The 18,399-nt window shown below is 52.6% G+C and overlaps 1 protein-coding gene across 1 annotated transcript in view; it reads left to right on the top strand.

Annotated features, from left to right (window-relative positions):
* The window catches only part of Cgnl1 (cingulin like 1), a 123,637-nt gene that overhangs the window by 24,682 nt on the left and 80,556 nt on the right, over positions 1–18,399 (top strand). The window contains exons 2-4 of the mRNA XM_023712661.1: positions 13,725–15,140; positions 15,810–15,904; positions 18,088–18,193. Of these exons, the coding sequence (XP_023568429.1) occupies positions 13,740–15,140; positions 15,810–15,904; positions 18,088–18,193 (1,602 nt within the window). The 5' untranslated portion in view covers positions 13,725–13,739. The remainder of the gene's footprint in view (positions 1–13,724; positions 15,141–15,809; positions 15,905–18,087; positions 18,194–18,399) is intronic.

Genomic DNA, 18,399 nt, shown 5'->3' with positions numbered 1-18,399 from the left:
CTCCCCCGTGTGCGGGAGGGGCAGCTTGTTTCTTCCTTGTGGCTCCCCATGCTGTGACCTCCCTCTGTGGCCTCCCTGAGCGCGTCCTCACTAACTGCCCTGGGAGCCAGAGACCCAGGAGGAGCCAGTCTGCCTGCGTTCCCCGTCACCGGCTTGGCTCCACTCATCCCCCATTTTCTCCTGTTCCTTTCCTGCTCTCACCCTCCCCGCGTGCCCCGTCCTGTATTTACTTTCCCATGTTCTGCTCTGTGACGAACCTGGCTCTTCTGGTTTTCATCCAGCTTCTGTCTCTGCTGGAGAAGCGAATCCTTGCCGCTGAGATGGAGAACAAGGGCAGAGTATTGCCTAGGGAAGCGGAGCTGGTGCGAGTGTGTGGTTTACCCCACGCTACCTGCCCCACCCGAACTCTCTGGCCTCTGGTTCCCGGGGCAGGTGCATCCTGGGCTTCGTCTGGCTGTGCTTGTGGCTTGGTCAGCAAGGCGCAGCCTGCAGACCTTAGGGCAGCCCATCTCTAGGAGCCTGCGAGGAGCTGTCCTCAGCTCACAAATGCTCATGCTGGAGGCCAGATGAGCGCACTGCCTGGCGCTGGGCCCAGACTCAGCTCCGGTCCTGGGCTGCCCCCGTGTCCCCAGGCCTGCGGGCTGTTGGTGCTGTTCTTCCTGGCAGGGGTGTAACCTGGCAGCAGTGCTTTGGGACCTGCCCAGGGCGCAGGCCGGGCGGCCTTGTGCAGGGCAGGCGTCAGCCCGTCCTCTCTGGGTTGCCCACCAAGTTGGAATGACTACAGGTGTGACTGCTTTTGTTTACCTGGCAGCTGACTTTTCTTTTTAAAGAAAGATTTAAGAGGAAATGGTGAGGGCAGAAAAGCCCACTCACCTTTGCCTATGACCAGCATCAGATGTCCAGTTTGTTACAGTTGATAAGCCAGTACAGTGGCACCTCAGTTGTCGAATGTCTCCCTGATTGAACTTTCTACTATGCGAACAGCAACATTTGAAAAGAAAAATCTGCTCAGTGTTCCTCATTTGCTTGATAGTTGAAACTGAAAATCTGACATGAACAAAGCCTGCATGTGCCGAGAGTGAGTCAGGCGTGACATCTCGCTGTAGCCACAAGGGGCTGTGCAGCCGTCGAGGTACCGATGTCCCCAGACGTTGTACAGTGCTCATGGTGGTGTGCTCAGAGCTTTGTCACTGTGCTTTTATTTTTTTGTGTCTTGTAGTATTTGCATAAAATGTTGTAACTGTGACTGCAAAGAAAGGTAGATGGATGGAGGAGATAGCTCAGTGGCATAAACGCCTGCCAGGCAAGTACAAGGTCTTGAGTTTGATCCCCAGTACTGGAAAAAAAAAAAACAACAACAACAAAACCCCCAAAATACTCACAAGCAATAAAGCTAAGAGGAAAACTGTAGAAACACACTAGTGTGAAAGAAAGAAATCATTGGGAAGTTTGTTAAAGTACAGGAAGAATGAATTTTTAAATGTAATTTTTGGGCCTTAGAAACACTTATTTGGGTTTCTGTTATTTCTTATGGAAAAAAAAATCTATTCCATTCTTGAACTTTTTGGTGCTCAGACATGAATTTGGAACGAACTGAGCGCCACAGCTGAGCTGTTGCTGGACTGGTCAGCCCTTACCCAGTATCCGTGGCTCGTTCATTTTTCTTTCTTTCTTTTTTTTAAAAAATGTATTTAGTACAGGGTCTACAGGTTCTACAGGTCTCACTACGTAGATCAGACTCATGGTGATGCTGCTGTTTTCAGCCCCCCATGTGCTGGTATTACAGGTGCTCTATGCCTAGTCTTAATTACTATCTCGGCGCGCCCTGGGGGTGGGGCTGGCACTGCTAGGATTGAACCCTGGTCCCCGAGTCTCCCTAAGCAGGCACTTTAGTCTGGCTGGCCCTACTAATTCGTTTTTCTTGGTTCTCATCTCTGCCTTTTTTCTGGCCCAGGCTCCTGTCCCTTTTGTTGTTTCCTCAAGCTCTTTCAGCTGTGACTTCTGAGACTCGCTTTGGACAGTTCTGGGTATTTCCTTGTGTCAGTCACCAACGTGGCTTTTCCCTGCTGACACAGCCCTCGATGCAGGCCTGGCTGAGGTCCGCTTTCTCCATAGCTGTTTCTTCTCTCTTCCCATCCTGTACTTCGCAGGAGAGAGTTGCTGTGTGCAGCCCGTACTCACGCAGTGAGGAGCGAAGCTGCCCTTTCCTGAGGGAGAAAGAGCACCGAATGCCCTAGGGCTCTGCTTGAGGGCTGTCTGCATCCTCCCCACTTGTGCAACTGTTCATCCATCTGCGTGTGGACACACAGAGGTGTACCGTAGCTCTGGCTGTAATTCAGCACCACTTACTTCAGTTCTAGCTTTGGTCACGGGCAGGTTTTGTGCTTGGCCCTGCTGGTCCTTTGATATGACTGCATCATTGTGGATGATGTTTGGTTTTTAGGCACTTTTAAAATTTCTGACACTATAAGATGCTCTAGCCCCACCTTGTGCATTTCCTTCCCTGGTCTCCATGTCCTCCATGTCCTCAAGGGTCCCCGGCTCCTCGCATGGAGAATTTATTGGCATTTGAAATCAAGATCTGGTGCTAGGTTGGTCACTGCTACTGGGCGCTGCTGCTTTTGGCTGTGTCCATGGAAAGAGCAAGGAAGGGTGTGTGTGTGGCTGCTGGTGTGTAGACTCTCTCTCTCTCTCTTTCTCTCTCTCTCTCTCTCTCTCTCTCTCTCCCCCCCCTTCTGTAGGTAACGTCTGTGGGTCAGATGTCGCCAGCTCTCATTCGTTACTGCAGGGTGCGTCCCCCACGTGTCTGTCACCTCCCTACGTGCTGTGAGGAGCAGGGCTCCCTCCGCCACCTGCAGTCCAGTACACACTGCTGCACGCTTACTATAGCCCTCTGAAGAAGGCAGCTCCGTCGCTGTTGGTAGAACGCTTCTGGGTGGGTCCTTTGCCGTTTACTGGCCTGTTTCCGACGCACCTGGGTCACCCCTTCCCTGCTGCTATGCCCGGCCACCTCACACTCTTGGGGTACAGTGAGGGTCTCCTGGTCTGACCTTTCAAAGAGGGAAGGTGAAATCAGCCATTAAGCATTGAGTTAGAAAAGCTTGTGAATCGTTCGTTTTCTTGTACTTAGCAAATGTCTGGCGGCTCCATGTTCTGTGTTTGGTTCTCCTCTGCCTGCTTTTGTTCCCATCCATTTGCAGTGGATTGAACATTTGTTTTCCAAGCTGCATGTTGGGTGTCGAGGTCCCCCAAGTGCTGGTGTGGGAGGTGCGATGTTGAGAGGTCAGTGAGGTTGATTAGGTCGGTGAGGGGACGGGTAATGGGCAGCCTGGGCTAGGACATCACTAAATTCAGCATAAGGAGAGGTATCCCGAGCTGCTCAGGGACTTTTTGCGAACCAGATTCCCCAGAGCGGTGTTTCTGCAGTGTGCTGGGGTAGGAGACAGAGTCTAGAGACCTTCTTGGTCATTTAGCCGTGGGAGCCCCAGGTTAGTCTTTGGGGTGTCTAAGGATGCTTTTGGCTAGCACAGGCATGAGTGCCGGTATAAGGCTTCTCTGTGGAATAATTATCTATTTACTTATTTAATTTTTTAAGACAGGGTCTCATCCCATGCCGTAGGCCACCACTCAAGGCCAGGGGAATGAGCGTGACAACCTATTCAAAGGAAAAGCAGCCTCTGTCCCCAAGTGCTGGGGCTGCCTGGAGCCGGGGTCAGGTCTCGAAGCTCGAGTTTCCAGGAAGGGTGACTGTGAGCGGCTGCATGGGTCTTGGACTCGCAAGGTGCTCGGGTTCCCCAGGGGCATGGCTGCCAGGCGCTTGGCATCCCGGGGGCCAGGCAGTCAGGGGCTCTCTCCTGAGGCCCAGACGTGGATGTGGGCGGCTGCTCCCAGGGCTGAGGGCTTCCTCGAGGGCACTTTTTCTCCTAATGTGGATGGTGGGGTTTTACTGTTGTTCCTTTACTTGTTTAGTGTGTTTAGCTTCTTTGGATGGACAGTGACGTCTTTGAATCTCATGGGTAGAGGTCGCAGAAGCTGGGTTTTTTGTTTTGTTTCAACCTTTAACTGCCAGTCTGGAATTTCTTTTCTTTGTCTCTTTTTGAGACTCTTCCTTTTCCTCTTTGCTTTTTTCTCCTTTCTTTGTAGTGATCTCTTTTTCAGGTCTAGGCTTTTCAACCCAACTGACACCTGTTTCAGAGGAGCGCCTGTTTTGGCGCCTGCAGGACAGGTGGACGGGGATCCTGCTTTATTTCCTACACCTCACGGGAGACTCAGGAGCCTCCCGTCAGAGCTCTGTCTGGGAGACTACATAGGACGCTTGGGCTTTTATGGGAGACATGTACAAATGACCCCTGAGGGAAAGCCGAGAGGCTTCACGTCTGTCTTTCTTTGCAGCTTTCCCCACAGCAGTGTGCAGTGGCGGGCAGCGCCGGGCTGATGTGCGGAGGAGGGTGCATCCCAAGCTCGAGGGGTTACTGTGCAGTGCAGAAACCCTCAGTGGGTGCTCGGTGCCCAGCAAACATATTTAAAAGTAAATATGGAAAGTACACAAGAAACTGAAGCTGGAGGCTCCGTTTGGGCTCGCAAGAGAGTCCTGTCCTAGGTGTCTTCCTGAGTTAAAGCCGTCACACCACAGTGACACCCGAGTACCCAGGTTTACACAGCGCAGTCTGTAATGGCTGTGGAAACAGCCCGCACGTCCACCAGCAGATGGGTGGGTAAAGAAACCGTGGCCGTGGCAGTGCCCACGACCGGTGCCGCCCTGCCACGAAGAGGGTAAGCTGGAGACACTTGCAGGTAGATGGATACACTTGAGACCGTCATCTGGAGTGAAATGAACCAGACAGAGTTCAGTGTTGCGCTGCTCCTCTCAGCTGAGACTGCAAGTACAGCCAAGGAGTGGAAGGACAGAGCGTTAGGGTGAGGAATGCTTGCGCAAGTGGGGGCAGGAGCGAGAAGTGGGGCGGGGCGGAGGGAAAGGGATTTCAAGAAAAAAGAATCGAAACAGCTTTTATAAATGGGGAGCAGGAGAAGGGTTGGAGGGAAGGGAAGGGAACAAACCAAGGTGTTACTTGTGTGCAGGAGTCCCCCATGAGTGGGACCACTGTGCTGTAAACGTGTAGTTAGAGAAGGAGTGAGCATTCTTAGCTTCACAGCGAATGTCAAAATTGCCTCGGTATGCTGCAGCACTAGCCTCTGTGTGGGCTTTAGGTGGAGGAAGGCGGTGGAATCGCAGGAGAGAGGCCGGCGGGGAGGGCGGCAGGTCCCAGAGCATCGGGGAGGGCGGTGGGTGTCAGAGCGCCGGGCTGGGCAGCGGGTCCCAGAGGGTAGTGGAGGGCAGCGGGTCCCAGAGCAGAGGTCTGGCTCTAAGCCTTGGAAGCTAGAGCTAGGGAGGGGCTGGTGTAAGGCAGTCCCAGAAGTTAGATGGCCTCTGCCTGTGGGATGGGTCAGTGTGGCCCCTCTACTGGGACGGGGTAGGAGCAGAGGGGTGGGCATTAATCAGTAGTGGAGCCGAGGCACAAAGAGCGACTTTGTTTATGTTTTAGATTCTCTTATTGATGTCTTTTTTGGCCGCCCCAAGTGGAGGGTGTTCCTCTGTGCTGCTTCTAACATGGGTCTTTATGGTGCCTGCCGTAGCCTCAAGGTTTGGCAGTGTCTCAGTCCATGAGCAGCTGTCAGTGGGGGAAGAAAATACCGCACTTTCCCACAGTTAGGTAGGCAGCATCTTGCGCGGGAGCCTCAAGGCGGTGCCCTTGGGCCCTGGCTACAAGCTCATTCCTGGAGGTTTCTTCCTGGGGCGGACGGTGACGGTGGCCACGGAGGAGGCAGCCGGGCTTTCCGGGACAGCCTTCTCTTCCTGTGTTCTAGCTTCTGTGGTCATCACTTTCCCCAGAAGGGCTGGCTTTGCCGCACGGCCCTGTTGTCTTGCTCAGGCCAGCCTGCATGTCTTCTGTCCAGCGTCAGAGTCCTTCTTCCCTGGGCTTCATCTGCCCAACACCACAGTGGTGCCTGTCTTTGTGATTCCGCCCCTTCTTTCTACTCTGACTTCTGGCTTCTTCTGGTTTCCTCTCTCCTCCTGGCTGTGGCTCCTCACTTCTCTTGCCTTTTTTGTCTCTTTTTCTTCTCCACATTGAGGTATTGGAACGGCCTCATTGGGAGGGTGGCAAATGCAGGGAATGATTCAGCTCTGGTTTGGTCTTAGTGATCCAGTACCAGAGACAACGAGAGAGAGAGAGGCAGAAATGTGGAAAGACTTGAGCAGAGCCCCGGGGTCCGAGAGACAATCCCAGACCCCAGGTGGGGCCGTGGAGGAGCTCCTGAGCCAAGGGAGCTTATGCGTCTTGAGGGCAGACAGTGAGGTCCTTGCAGCCGGGTGCTTTGAGGACCCGTACAGTTAGGCAAGGGCAGCAAGCATGTCTGACTCAGAAGCAGTTGGGAAAGCTTAAGATATGGTCATCAGGACAAAATCCACGGAGCCGGGCAGCCACTGCTGGGCCTGTGCTTTGTGGGGGTGCTGGCTGCCGTGTGACAAGAGGAATTGAAGCTGCTGCAGGAGTTGGCTGGGCTAGGGTGTCCACAGGTAAGGGAGACAGTGGTCCCCAGAGGCAGAAGGCATTGCATGTCATCTGATCACACAGGTTGGGGACATAGCTTCTCTGGCTGGGGACCTGCAAAGTTGTCCCTGTTCCTTTGGTGGCTTGGTGTAGTGTTGCTCACACCAATCCTCACTTTGAACAGCTTTTTTTTTTTTTTTTTTTTTTTGTTTTTTTTTTTTTGAGACAGGATTTCTCTTTGTAATGCATGCTGGCCTTGAACTCATGGCAATTCTCCTGCCTCAGCCTCCCAAGTGCAAGGATTTCAGGTGTGTGCACCGTGCCTGACATGGACAACTTTTTGGTGCTGTGTTGGCAGTGTTATTGGGTACTACCTTCACACCCAACATTACTGGGTACAATGTGATTGGCTCATCATTTGAAAGTATTCCCGGTTCTTCTTGCCTCAAACGAAGAATTGGAGGAGACGAGCCAATAACAGTGTGAAAAAGTTTATTTGACTAGTACAGAGTAAACAGCTATAGGAGAAATCAGCTCTTCAGAATGAACTTGGGCTAAACAGAGAGAAAAAAGGGGAAAAGCAAAAATGAAAGCACAGACCACACCTGAGGAAGCCAGGGCCAGCTACAATGCAAGCTCACACCTCATAGAGGCTTTCCATGAGGGCAGGGCCTGTTGTGCCACCCATGCCTCCTGGAGAGGAGTGGCGAAGAAGACGCCTTCTCTTGGCGAGAAGTCCTACATCTGGGGTCCTGGTGTTGCCTGTGATCTTGTGATTGACAGGTCTGGTTCACTTCCCCAGCCAGCTTTGTCACACCCTCTGTCCTATGTCTATAAGACTGAGAAACTGAAAGTTTTGTGAGTGTTTGTAGATTTTATTGGGTGCTTGGTTGGGCCCCCAATCTCCCAAGAAGACTGTATGGCGAAGGCGTAAATAAAAGAAACAATGTAATATGATTTGGGGGCTCAGGAAGGTCAAAACTCTCTTGAGCTAAGACAGAGGCTTCTCTGGGCCACCCATATTTATTGCATTTCAAACCATTTCAGGTAGCAGGGGTGGGGGCACCAGGGAAAGCTGAGGTAAAGGCAGGAAACTGAGCAGGACCTCGAGAAGTTATAACAAAGACTTTTCCAGCAGTGAGTTTTGCCAATGAAGAGAACCGTCTGACCTCTAAGGCTGGCAGTTGATAGCTCAGGGATAGGGAGTGTCAGGTCAGAGTCGCAGTCTTACCTTGTGTGCAAGGGCTGCGAACATCCACACATTGCCATGTGGGTAGAACAGGTCTGACCAGAGACGGCAGCCTCAGACTGTCTGTGCTACAGTTCCTGTCACTTCATTTAGCGTATATCGTGTCATTTTCTCAGTTACCTTATGAAGTCGCCAGCGGTAACCTGGCCTTAGAGACTGGAAAACACACATCCAGCTGGGATTTGACTGCGTCCAGTGTTAGGAACAGTTTCTGCTACCTTCAGGGGAGGTTGCGCCCTGTCTGTCTTCAGAGCTGCTCATTCTGTCTCTCAACTCTGCAAAGACATCATGTGAAGGGGCAGGGTGATGGTGCACACCTGTAAGTTCAGCTACTTGAAGGCTTAGGCAGAAAAAAGGCAAGTTGGAGGCTAGCCTGGGTGATCTAGCCAGACTCTGTCTCAAAAAGTAACAAGGGCTCAGAGTGTAGCCCAACGGTGGAGTACCCCAGGGTTCAAACTTCTGAAAAAAATTACTTTAGGGTGAAGAAGTGAACCTATGTTAAGCTTTTTTTTTTTGAGATAGGATCTCGGTATTAGTTCCGGGTGGCCTTGAACTCGGGCCATTCCTCCTGCCGCAGCCTTTCACAGCCTTGCTGGGATTACAGACGCGCATCACCATGCCTGATGTGCCTTTGTGGGTCTCCAGGTTGTCCAGCTGTAGCAAGCAGGCCCTTCCCAGGGGCTGTCATGCTTTGCAGTGTCCTTTGTGTGTGGGATGGGGGCGTTGGGGAGGTAGCGCTCGGTGTGGAAAACGTAATTATTTTTCCAAAAACAGGAAGGTTTTGCTTGTCAGGCTTAAGGTGATTCAAACCCTTGTGAGTTCTGGTTTATTTTGAAGCCTCAAGGTTAGTTTTGAGAAGGCTTTCCCAGGGAGTTCTGGAAAGGCTCAGCTGTGTGCAAAGACATTTTTTTAGAAATTGTAAATGTTTCTCACGCCCAGGCCACAGAAAGCACAGGCAGACTTGAAGCTCAGTTTAGGCCGGGCCGCCTCTTCTTTCGTGTGGGAATAAGTTCAACCTGCTCTGCGTTTTGTTCATCTTAGGTCTTCTACACTCTGATTTGCCACTTTGTTGGGGGCTGGTTTGAGATAGGGTCTAGCTATGCAGTGCAGGCTGTCCTTAAACTCACTCTGGGCTCAAACTCATGGCAACTCTCCTGCGTCAGCCTTCTGCGTGCCAGGATCACAGGCGCGCACCCCACCTCCCCACCTCGATTCCCCCCTCTGGCTCCACTTTGAGTGGAGGTTGTACTGTGGATATTCCCACATGGAATCATGTCTTCCTGCAGTTCCAGAGCACATCCATTCCGAGAAAGCACTTGCCTGGCGTTTAGTGCTTTTAGCCTCCTCCTCATAGGAGTCACGGTGGTGCCCTCTGGATGGGAGACCAGATCCACCGGGGAGATTATACTTGGTTTTCGGCTCATCTCATACTTGCTGGAATTTTCTCAGGGTTACACTAAGGCCCGGTGGCTCCCACCTTTGCTCTGGTGCCTGTCTCAGTGACATGTGCGGTGTGATAGGATGACTTACGGAGTCTCCCCATGTGCTCCTGAGGAGGGCTAACAGCAAGGGACAAGAGTCTAGGCGGCCGAGTGCTTCTGCAGGACTCGTGGGTCTGTGGCTGCTGGAGAACGCCTGTGCCTCAGCCCTGGAGGTCCAGTGGAGGTCAGCACGCAGCCGGGTTGTGTGCCCAGGCCCCAGCGCTTGGTCACAGTGGTGGCCCAGAGAGAGGAAGCGTCGCCATGTGGGCTGTGTTCCTCCTCCCAGGAGCTAGGCACTTTGTTATTGCAGAAGCACCCCCTGATCTTGCTAACTAAAGCAATTACCGTCATTTAGCAGTCTTTTCATAAACCATTCTTTCCACCCCAAAACACTGCTTTTATTTGCCAAGTGCCACAATGTTGCATCTTGGCAACTGATCAGTTTTTACTGCCAAATTATGTAAGCCCCTCGATGGGCTCTTGCCCAGCCAGGCGAGCCCGGCTGTGGCCTGTTAGCATGGCAAGTGGCTCGGGCTGGGAAGCAGAGAACAGCTGGCCTGAAACTCATTAATTAATTCAGTGTTTACACTTTGATTGGGAAGGAAATTCACATTTGCTTAAGATACCAGTGCCCAGCTGAGAAATGTCCTCTCTGAAAATATTGGGTTGAGGTTTGTTGTCAAGGAAATGCAAATTGTGGGCATTTCATGAAATTCAAATATGTGGATTAATTTACCAACAGGGAGCTAAGACGGTAATAAACCAAGGTGGCCTTACTCAAAGACTGAAATGTAATTAGTGTTGACTCTAGCAGCAGCAGCTATTGAAGTGGACTATAAAACCCTAGGTCAGACTTTCATTAACAAATATTAAGAAGAAATATTTCCATCAAAAAAGTCAGTGTCAGCATAAGAAGAGATTAGGGGTGAGGAAAATAGCTGTGTGCGGTGAACACCACTCAGAAGCATCCGTGGGGTGAATTCGTTTGTGCAGAACGCCTTTGAGAAGACCTTTTAAAGGGCTGGGGCGTAGCTCAGAGATAGAGCGCCTGCCTGGCAGGGCTCACAAATGCAGATGTGCCTGGGGACCAGAGAAAGAAGCAGGCCCGTGCTGCCCGGGGACCGAGAGGTGGGCCCAGCGCGGCGGCGGCGGCCTTGTGGCCTCGGCTGGCTGCATTTCTTCCTGTGTGCTGGGAGTCCAACCCAGGGCCTCGTGTGTTTACTAAGCTTGTGGTTTCCACTCAGTACACCACCTCTGCGGTTTCTATTAGCACCCTTCCCAAGGTGGACAAGTTTAAAGGTCTAGAGCTGCAGATGTGGCTCAGCAACACAGTGCCTGCCTGGCGAGCTCTGGGTCCTGAGTTTGAGTCCCAGTGCCAAAAAATAAAAGGAAAGTTTATCCTCCCTTCAAAGTGCTACTCAAGTGACTGTAAAGGAACAAACAAGGTTTAAACCTGGAGTGGCTATGGTGACAACAGAGGGTGCTCTGCCCGCAGAGCTGCCAGTGGCCTGAGCAGGGTGGGCCGGAGAAGTCAGGGCTCCCACTCCTAGCCCTACCCAGGTCGGGCTGCAGCCCACAGTGCGAGGGGCCAGCACTAGGCACTGTAACCCAGCATGAATGTGAGGTTTCTTCAGGGAGATAATGTCCCCAGATACCGGACTCGAGGCTCTCCGGGGGATGCTTTCATCCCATAGGGCTCGAAGCTCAGAGGCCGACCAGCCTCTCAGTGGGCGCCTGAGTACCTTCAGCTTCACCTTCAGCGGTGTCCAGAGGGGGAGGGAGGGAGGGACAGAAAAAACCAGAAGCAAAACATGGTGTTTGAGGAAAGTTGCAGTTATCGTGTGTGTGTGTGAGCGAGAGAGAGAGAGAGAGAGAGAGAGAGAGAGAGACAGAGACAGAGATAGAGAGAGAGACTGTTTCCTATCTAAAGCCAGAGCATTTGTGAAATAGAAATGCATTAGAGAACAAGGGCCAGCCAAAAGCTCAGTGGATTAATGTGCCTGCAAGCAGGCACAGGGGCCGGGGCTTTGATCCCTGGGGCCTGCCCTGCCAGCCCCGACCCCTGGGCGTGCTGAGACTGTGATTGAGACTGGGTGTGGTGGTGTATGCCTGTAATCCCAGCACTTGGAAGGCTGTAAACAGGTGGATCACTATGAGTCCAATCTAGGAGTGAGAACCTGAACACGCTGTAGACCCTTCCCTAAAATACAGGAAAAAAAAAGCGCTATTGGAAATTACAAATTAAATGTTTGAAAAAGTATTAAGGCTCTATTTCTCGGAAAACAACAGACAGTCGGAGTTGGGAGTAAAGTGGACACTGGGTGCACTGCGTCTACCACGTGTAGAATTGGTCAGAAGGCAGAGCTGGGAACAGGATCTGGAAATGGGAGGACAGTCTCGGAAGAATAGCTGAAGCATGCAGTTGGCTTGTTCCGGCGCATGCGATTGGGATTAGAAAAGGGAAGCTACAGGTTGTAGGTTTCATTGTATCTTGTTTTGTTTTGATTACAAATTACATAAAAACATTAGTATAACTGAAAATGAAAGGAGACATAATGAAATCACTAGAATTGGTGGGGTGGCGCCACGTATCACAGAGGCCTGCAGCTCTGAGGTGTTCCCATTTGTGAGATGGGGAGTGATGTTGGTGGCTTTGCACCAGCAAAATGGACAGCACCCTGCTAGGAGCCCGAGTACGTCCCCAGGCCCCCCGACAAATCAGACGAAGTCAGGGCGTGCTGTCGCTGAACTGGTAGCTATTGATAGTTACTGTGCTGGCCTGTGTGACCCGGCCTCAGCTCCCCAGTAACTCTGAGGTGGCTTCTCCATGCTGGAGGTAGAGAGTGTGGCCTTAGTTGCCCGGAGTCAGCTGTGGTCTGGAAACATCAAATGGGGAGTCCGGAAGTAAGTTCCACGCTGTGCTTAGTAGCAGGGTGCACTTCCACCGCATGCTGCTGAGGGCTTGAGTCACTCGCTGCGTGCTGCGTAGCCACACTGTGTGCACTACCCGCCTGATGGCCGCTGAGCAGCTGTCTAATTGTCGGCTTGACCCTTGTGGTGTTGGAGTGCTTGTGGCAGCCATGACTGAAGTGCAAGAACAGTGATGCTGGCAGCGTTACACGCCAAAGAAGAGCTGGACTCATTCGGCTTGAAGTGTAAAAGTGAAAGTTCAGTAAGTTGTTTGGAGAGACCATTATCGCATAGCATTTGTTACAGGATAGTGCAATTGGTCCACCTTATTGCTACTGATACCTTCCTCTGCCTACTTTACAAATTAAGTTTTTATCATACGTGGTATGTATGTAGGGTTTGGTATCATCCACTGCAGGCATCTACTGATGGGTCTTGGAATATACCTCTGTGAATTAGAAGGTGGGGAACTCCTGTTTTTATTACAACTGTCATAAAAATCAAAGTAGAACTCAGTATATTAGAAAATGAAAAAAGCCAAATGATTACTAATTATAAGAATCAGCTCTTTAGAGAAGCACCAGTGAAAACACTAACATGATCTACTGGTATAATCCAGAAACACAGAAGAAAGCACACATAAAATTAAGTGTGGAGGTAGAGGAAAGAAAATGATTTATGTTTTGCAAAACTATGCAAGTAAATTTGGAATTATGAGTTGAATAAATGGTTTTCTTAGAAAATATGCTGTGAGCTTGACTCCTGAGGCTCTGAAGGGTCTTACAGGTGACAGAGGTGAGGCAGCGGCCATCTGTGACCCTCCCTACTGCAGGCTTTGGAGTGGAGCAGCGAGGGCTCCCTGCGCGGCGTGAACCCGAGGTGCTGGCGGGCGACGGAGCGCGGGAGGCCGTGCTTCTTGGCGCCAGGACTCCGCAAAGTAATGAGCCCTCACCTTCCTCTCATTTTGTTTAAGCGACGTTTTTCTGGTGACTGTGCCACTGTTCAGGAAGAATAAAAAGTTCAAAATTTTTTAAAAAATAATTTGTACTGTCATCATTAGCTTCACAAACAGCCGATCCCTTAGCGTTAAAATGTTTTCAAGATTATATGCAAACACTGGAAAGATTTCAAAGCAGGTTTGTGTGTAAAATACACTACAAGTGTGGTGACGAGGTCGAAAAAGGAAAACAGCGGACATCAGAACTCTTTAGCTCTTGAGTATTTCCATGGAAAAGTACCTTGTTCTCGGATGTTGGCAACCGGAACACCCTTGCTGGTTAAAAATAAATAGCATGAAGTGCGAGGAATCCAGGTGAAGGGAAACGCGGCCGCAGCAGCAGTGAGCCGGAAACGGGGTCTGGAGGCCGCTGGGGAGCTCCGGGCCGGCCGAGCTGGTGACTGGCGCGGCCTCTGCGGGTGGGTCGGGGAGCCGGCGGGTCAGGGCAGGGGCAGGAGAGGGCTGCCTTTGGCTCCCGAGTGCTTTGCTGTGAGGGGTCTAACTTAGTATCCTCTGTCCACCCACCTTCCCGGCAGCTGGGACCGTGCACCATGGAGCTGTACTTTGGTGAATACCGACACGTGCAGCAGGAGTACGGCGTCCACCTGCGCCTGGCCGGGGACGGCGCCAAGAAGCCACGGAGCTCGCCACACGCCAAGCCGGGCTCCTACGGCGTCAGCATCAGGGTCCAGGGCATCGACGGCCACCCCTACATCGTCCTCAACAACGCAGAGCACTGTCTGCCGGGGAACGGGCCCCCCTTCCCGGCTTCGGGGACGGGGGAGGGCAGCAGGGAGGGCACCCCGCCGCCCGCCCAGCCCGGCCCGCCCGGAGCCCCGAAGCAGCCCTCTCCGCACGAGGGCAGGAACGATGTCCTGGAGCGAAAAGACGCCCCGGGGAGGTCGTCCCGCCTGCTGAACTTCCAGCGGCACCCCGAGCTTTTGCAGCCCTACGACCCGGGCAAGAATGAGGCGAACGCGGAGGGTCACCGGGCTCCGGAGAGCGACTGGTTCGGCGGCGCAACAGAGGCGAGCGCCGACGCGAAGACCCAGCCCTGGCCCGGCTGCCCCACGCCTGGCAGCCCGCTGCCCGCCGGCGCCGGCCTGGGCTCCATCCGGCTGTGCAGCTCGGTGGTCATAGAGGACCCCAAGAAGCAGACCTCGGTGAGCGTCAACGTGCGCAGCTGCGCCAAGGAAGGGCCGGACGGCGCGGCCGCGAGCAGGAGGCCCCGCGCCGAGCTCGGCAGCGCCCGGCCCGACGTGCTGCCCTTCCGGCGGCAGGACTCGGCGGGCCCGGTGCTGGACGCGCCCGGGTCGCGGAGGTCCTCGTCGTCCTCCGCCACGCCCACCGCCGCCAACGCTCTGTACAGGTTTCTGCTGGACGACCAGGAGGGCGCCATCCACGCCGACAGCGTCAACCGGCACGAGAACAGGCGGTACATCCCCTTCCTGCCGGGCACCGGGCGGGACATCGACACGGGCTCCATCCCGGGTGTGGACCAGCTAATTGAAAAGTTTGACCAGAAGTCTGGGCTTCAGAGAAGAGGCAGGGCCGGGAGGCGGAACAGAATGCACCCGGACGACAGGAAGCGGTCCCGGAGCGTGGACAGCGCCTTTCCCTTCGGCCTGCAGGGCAGCGCCGAGTACCTGACGGAGGTCAGCAGGAACCGGGGCAAGTCCAGCGAGCGCCTCCTGCGCCCGTCGCGGCTGTGTCCCCAGAGGCTGCAGGGCGCGCGCGGCAAGGAGGGGAAGGACCCGGAAGGCAGAGCAAGTCAGGAAGGCGCCGCGGGGGTCGGCACCCCCTCGCTCCCCGCGCCGGCCAGGAAGGAGGAAGAGGTCAGAACAGCCACTGCTACGCTCATGCTGCAGAGCAATCGCGCGGCGGCAACCTCAGCGGATTCCGGGGCCAAGAAAATTTCCGTGAAGACCTCGCCTTCCAGCTCAAATGCTCAGGTAACTGTTAGTCGGCTTTTGTTTTTTTCTCCCAATGGACTCACGATGTGCTAATGCTACAAGTGGCCTAGGAACACATCTTCAATCTCGAGTCAGTAACTGCACATCAGGACTTTTGTTAAGGGTCAGGGTGTGACCTCCTGACTGTAGACTTCTGGGTTACTTCCAGAACCACTGGCTTCCATCGTGGTCTTTCTGTAATTTGTCAAACACTGTATGTGTGAAGCCTGCAAGTGTGCAGAATCGGATTCTGCTGGAGGTTCAGGGCTCGGGTTCCTGCAGATGTTTTTATCTGTGACACTGGATGACTAGGTTAATTCTAGCCTGAGAAATTAGGTTAATCCTAAACTCGTGTATTCATAAAATGGTGGATTCTAAGTGGTACCTGTAGTGTCTTGGGAGCAACAGCAAAAAGTAATGGCGCTGCTATAAGGAGGCCAGGGGCAGGCGCTGTGTGTTGTTCTAGAGTCCAGGCGGGCACCAGTAACCTTAACTGAAGTGGGTAAGTTGGTGAAGAGGTAAAGGAACGCGCTCAAGGGTCCAGAGCCAGCACAGAGCTGCGGTGAGGGTTTCTCCAGGGACCGCTTTCTGGGAAGTAGGCACTTGTAGGTTGCATCTGCCCGGATATGTCATCTTCCTGGTCTAATGAGAGACCCAATTATCTTGTAGGTGACCCCGGATCTCTTAAAGGGCCAGCAAGAGCTCAGCCAACAAGCCAATGAGGAGACAGCCAAGCAGATACTTTACAATTACCTCAAAGAAGGGTGAGGACTTCTCCCTAGGGAGCAAAGCATTGTCCTTTGGCGGGGCTGTGGGCAGGACTCTTGGTTTCCCACTCTGGGGCTTTGGGGCTTACTCACCTGTCCTGGGCTGAGTTGAAGCTCATGCCTGCATTTATTATTTTATTTTACTTTTTAAAATCTAGTGCAGGGTCCACAGGGTCTCACTATGTAGATCAGATTCATAGTGAGCCTCCTGTGTTCAGCCTCCCAAGTGCTGGGGTTTCAGGCATGCGCCACCATGCCCAATCTTAGCTGCTGGCTCAGCTTGGGGGTGGGGCCAGCATGGCACCCCAGGGACTGAACTCTGGTGCCTGAGTCTGCCTAAGCTGGCACTTTAATCTGCTGAGCTATGTGCACCGGCCCTCATCCCAGAATTTAAATCTTGAGTGAATAGGGTAGGGACCCGGGTAGGGGAGCAGAAGGAGTGGCATCGTATTTCCAACAGGAATACTGTTTTTTTTTTTTTTTTTTTTTTTTGTTTGTTTTTTGTTTTCCTTGAGCTAGGGTTTGGCTATGTAGTCCAGGCCAGCCTTGAACTCACTATGTAGGCCAGACTGGCCTTGCATTATTGGTCCTGGAGCTCCTCCTGCCTCAGCCTCCCAAATGCGGGGATTACAGGCCTGTGCCACTGCGCCCTATGAATACAGTCTTTTTAAAATGACCTTTGAGTGCTCAGTGCAAGCTCAAGGGTAGGAGACTGTCTCCTGTCCAGTGTTGAGCCAGGTGGGTGCCACCCTGAACTCTTCCACACTGATGGTGGCCCTGGGCACCCTGTCAAGAGGTCATAGAGGGACAGCTTCCCTTGCCCGCAGTGAGCGTGGGCTAGCAGCCCGCTCAGTTACCTTACACGCAGGCGCATGGAATCCTTTAGAAGCTATATTCTTCGTGCTTGTTGCTGATTGGATCAAGTAGGCTTTCAGTCTGTGCTCAGATACCGGGCTGGATGCAAGCAGGGGCTGCAGCTCCGGTTGTGGTTTCTCTCATCCAGCGCTGGGCAGGGAGAAGGTCTTGGCTGCTGTGAGAGAGAGCGGCTTCTCCCCAGTGTGCACGGGCTCTGGAGCGCTCGCAGCTTTGTGCTGTGTCTGGCAGTTGCTCGTCTGCATCCCAGAGATGGCGAGCGCGTCAGGCTCAGAATGTAACACGGGGCTCTGGGTTACAACAGAAAAAATAAAAATAGGGAGATTCTTTTAGCCAAGAACTAATTGTGTTAGTCTTTCCCTGTGAAGGGTTCTACCATGTTAAAATTAAAGTAAAAGAGCTTTTGATTTTTAAAATTCTTTAAATTTTTCCTTCCTTTCCTCCTCCCTCCCTCCCACCTTCCCTTTTCTCCTTCCTTCCTTCCTTCCCTCCTTCCCTGCCTCCCTCCTTCCCATCTTCCTTCCCTCTTTCCCTCCCTCCCTTCCTTTCCTCCTTTCTTTCCTTCCTTCTTTCCTCCCTCCCTCCATCCCTCCCTCTGTCCCTTCCTTTTTTCTTTCCCTCCCTCCCTCTTTCCCTGCTTCCACCTCTGAGATACTGGTGAGACCAACTACAGTTTTTAAGGACTTTTCTTTGAATCTTTTAATTGCCAGGGTGTGGTGAAGTTAACAAAACTTGATCAGGCAGCTGTAGGTGGAGTAGAGACAAAGGGCCAGTGTGGCTGTCTTGGCTTAGGGGGATTTTGATTTTTGTTTTTGGCAGAACCGGGGATTGAACTCAGGCCCTTGAGCTTGCCAGGGAAGTGCTTATTCTACTGAGCCATCTCCCCAGCCCATGATTTTTTCCTTTTAAACATAGGCTGAACAAGTTCAGGTCTCTGCAGCTTGCTGCACTGTAGGACTTAAAGGTGCAGCGTGTGTGTATGACAAGTAGCAAAGAAAATAATTCCTTTCAGAATGAATACAAGTTATTTGAATGAAACAATAAATGACTACATTTTAATTAAATGTTTTTTCTGAGTTTATTTAGAATGTGCTTATGTCTTGCTCACATATCTGGGAATGGGCATTCCTGTCCCAAACTGATAGCAACATGGAACAATTTCTTTGAAGAAAAACACACGTGGTTCTGCGCGGCTAACACTGATTTGATCTGCAGCTTGGACCCAGCCCCTTTGGGTAGCTGTGGGTCCTCCCGGACAAGACCTGGGGCCACGCCCCTCATCTTTTCCCTGCTGTCTCTTTTTCTAGAAGCTCTGACAATGAGGATGCCACTAAAAGGAAAGTCAACTTGGTTTTCGAGAAAATCCAGACCCTGAAGTCGCGAGCAGCGGGGGATGCCCAGGAAAGTGTGCAGGTGCGCTGGAGCTGTGCTGGCAGAGTGTCCTGTGGTGCGCTGGAGCTGTGCTGGCAGAGAGTCCTGTGGTGTGCTGGAGCTGTGCAGGCAGAGAGTCCTGTGGTGTGCTGGAGCTGTGCAGGCAGAGTGTCCTGTGGTGCGCTGGAGCTGTGCAGGCAGAGAGTCCTGTGGTGCGCTGGAGCTGTGCTGCAGAGTGTCCTGTGGTG

This window comes from Octodon degus, unplaced genomic scaffold, assembly GCF_000260255.1.
Source record: "Octodon degus isolate 3935 unplaced genomic scaffold, OctDeg1.0 scaffold00026, whole genome shotgun sequence".
NCBI classification, from domain to species: domain Eukaryota; kingdom Metazoa; phylum Chordata; class Mammalia; order Rodentia; family Octodontidae; genus Octodon; species Octodon degus.
Note: the sequence above shows the minus strand (reverse complement) of the source record. Positions and strands in the feature narration are given on the sequence as shown.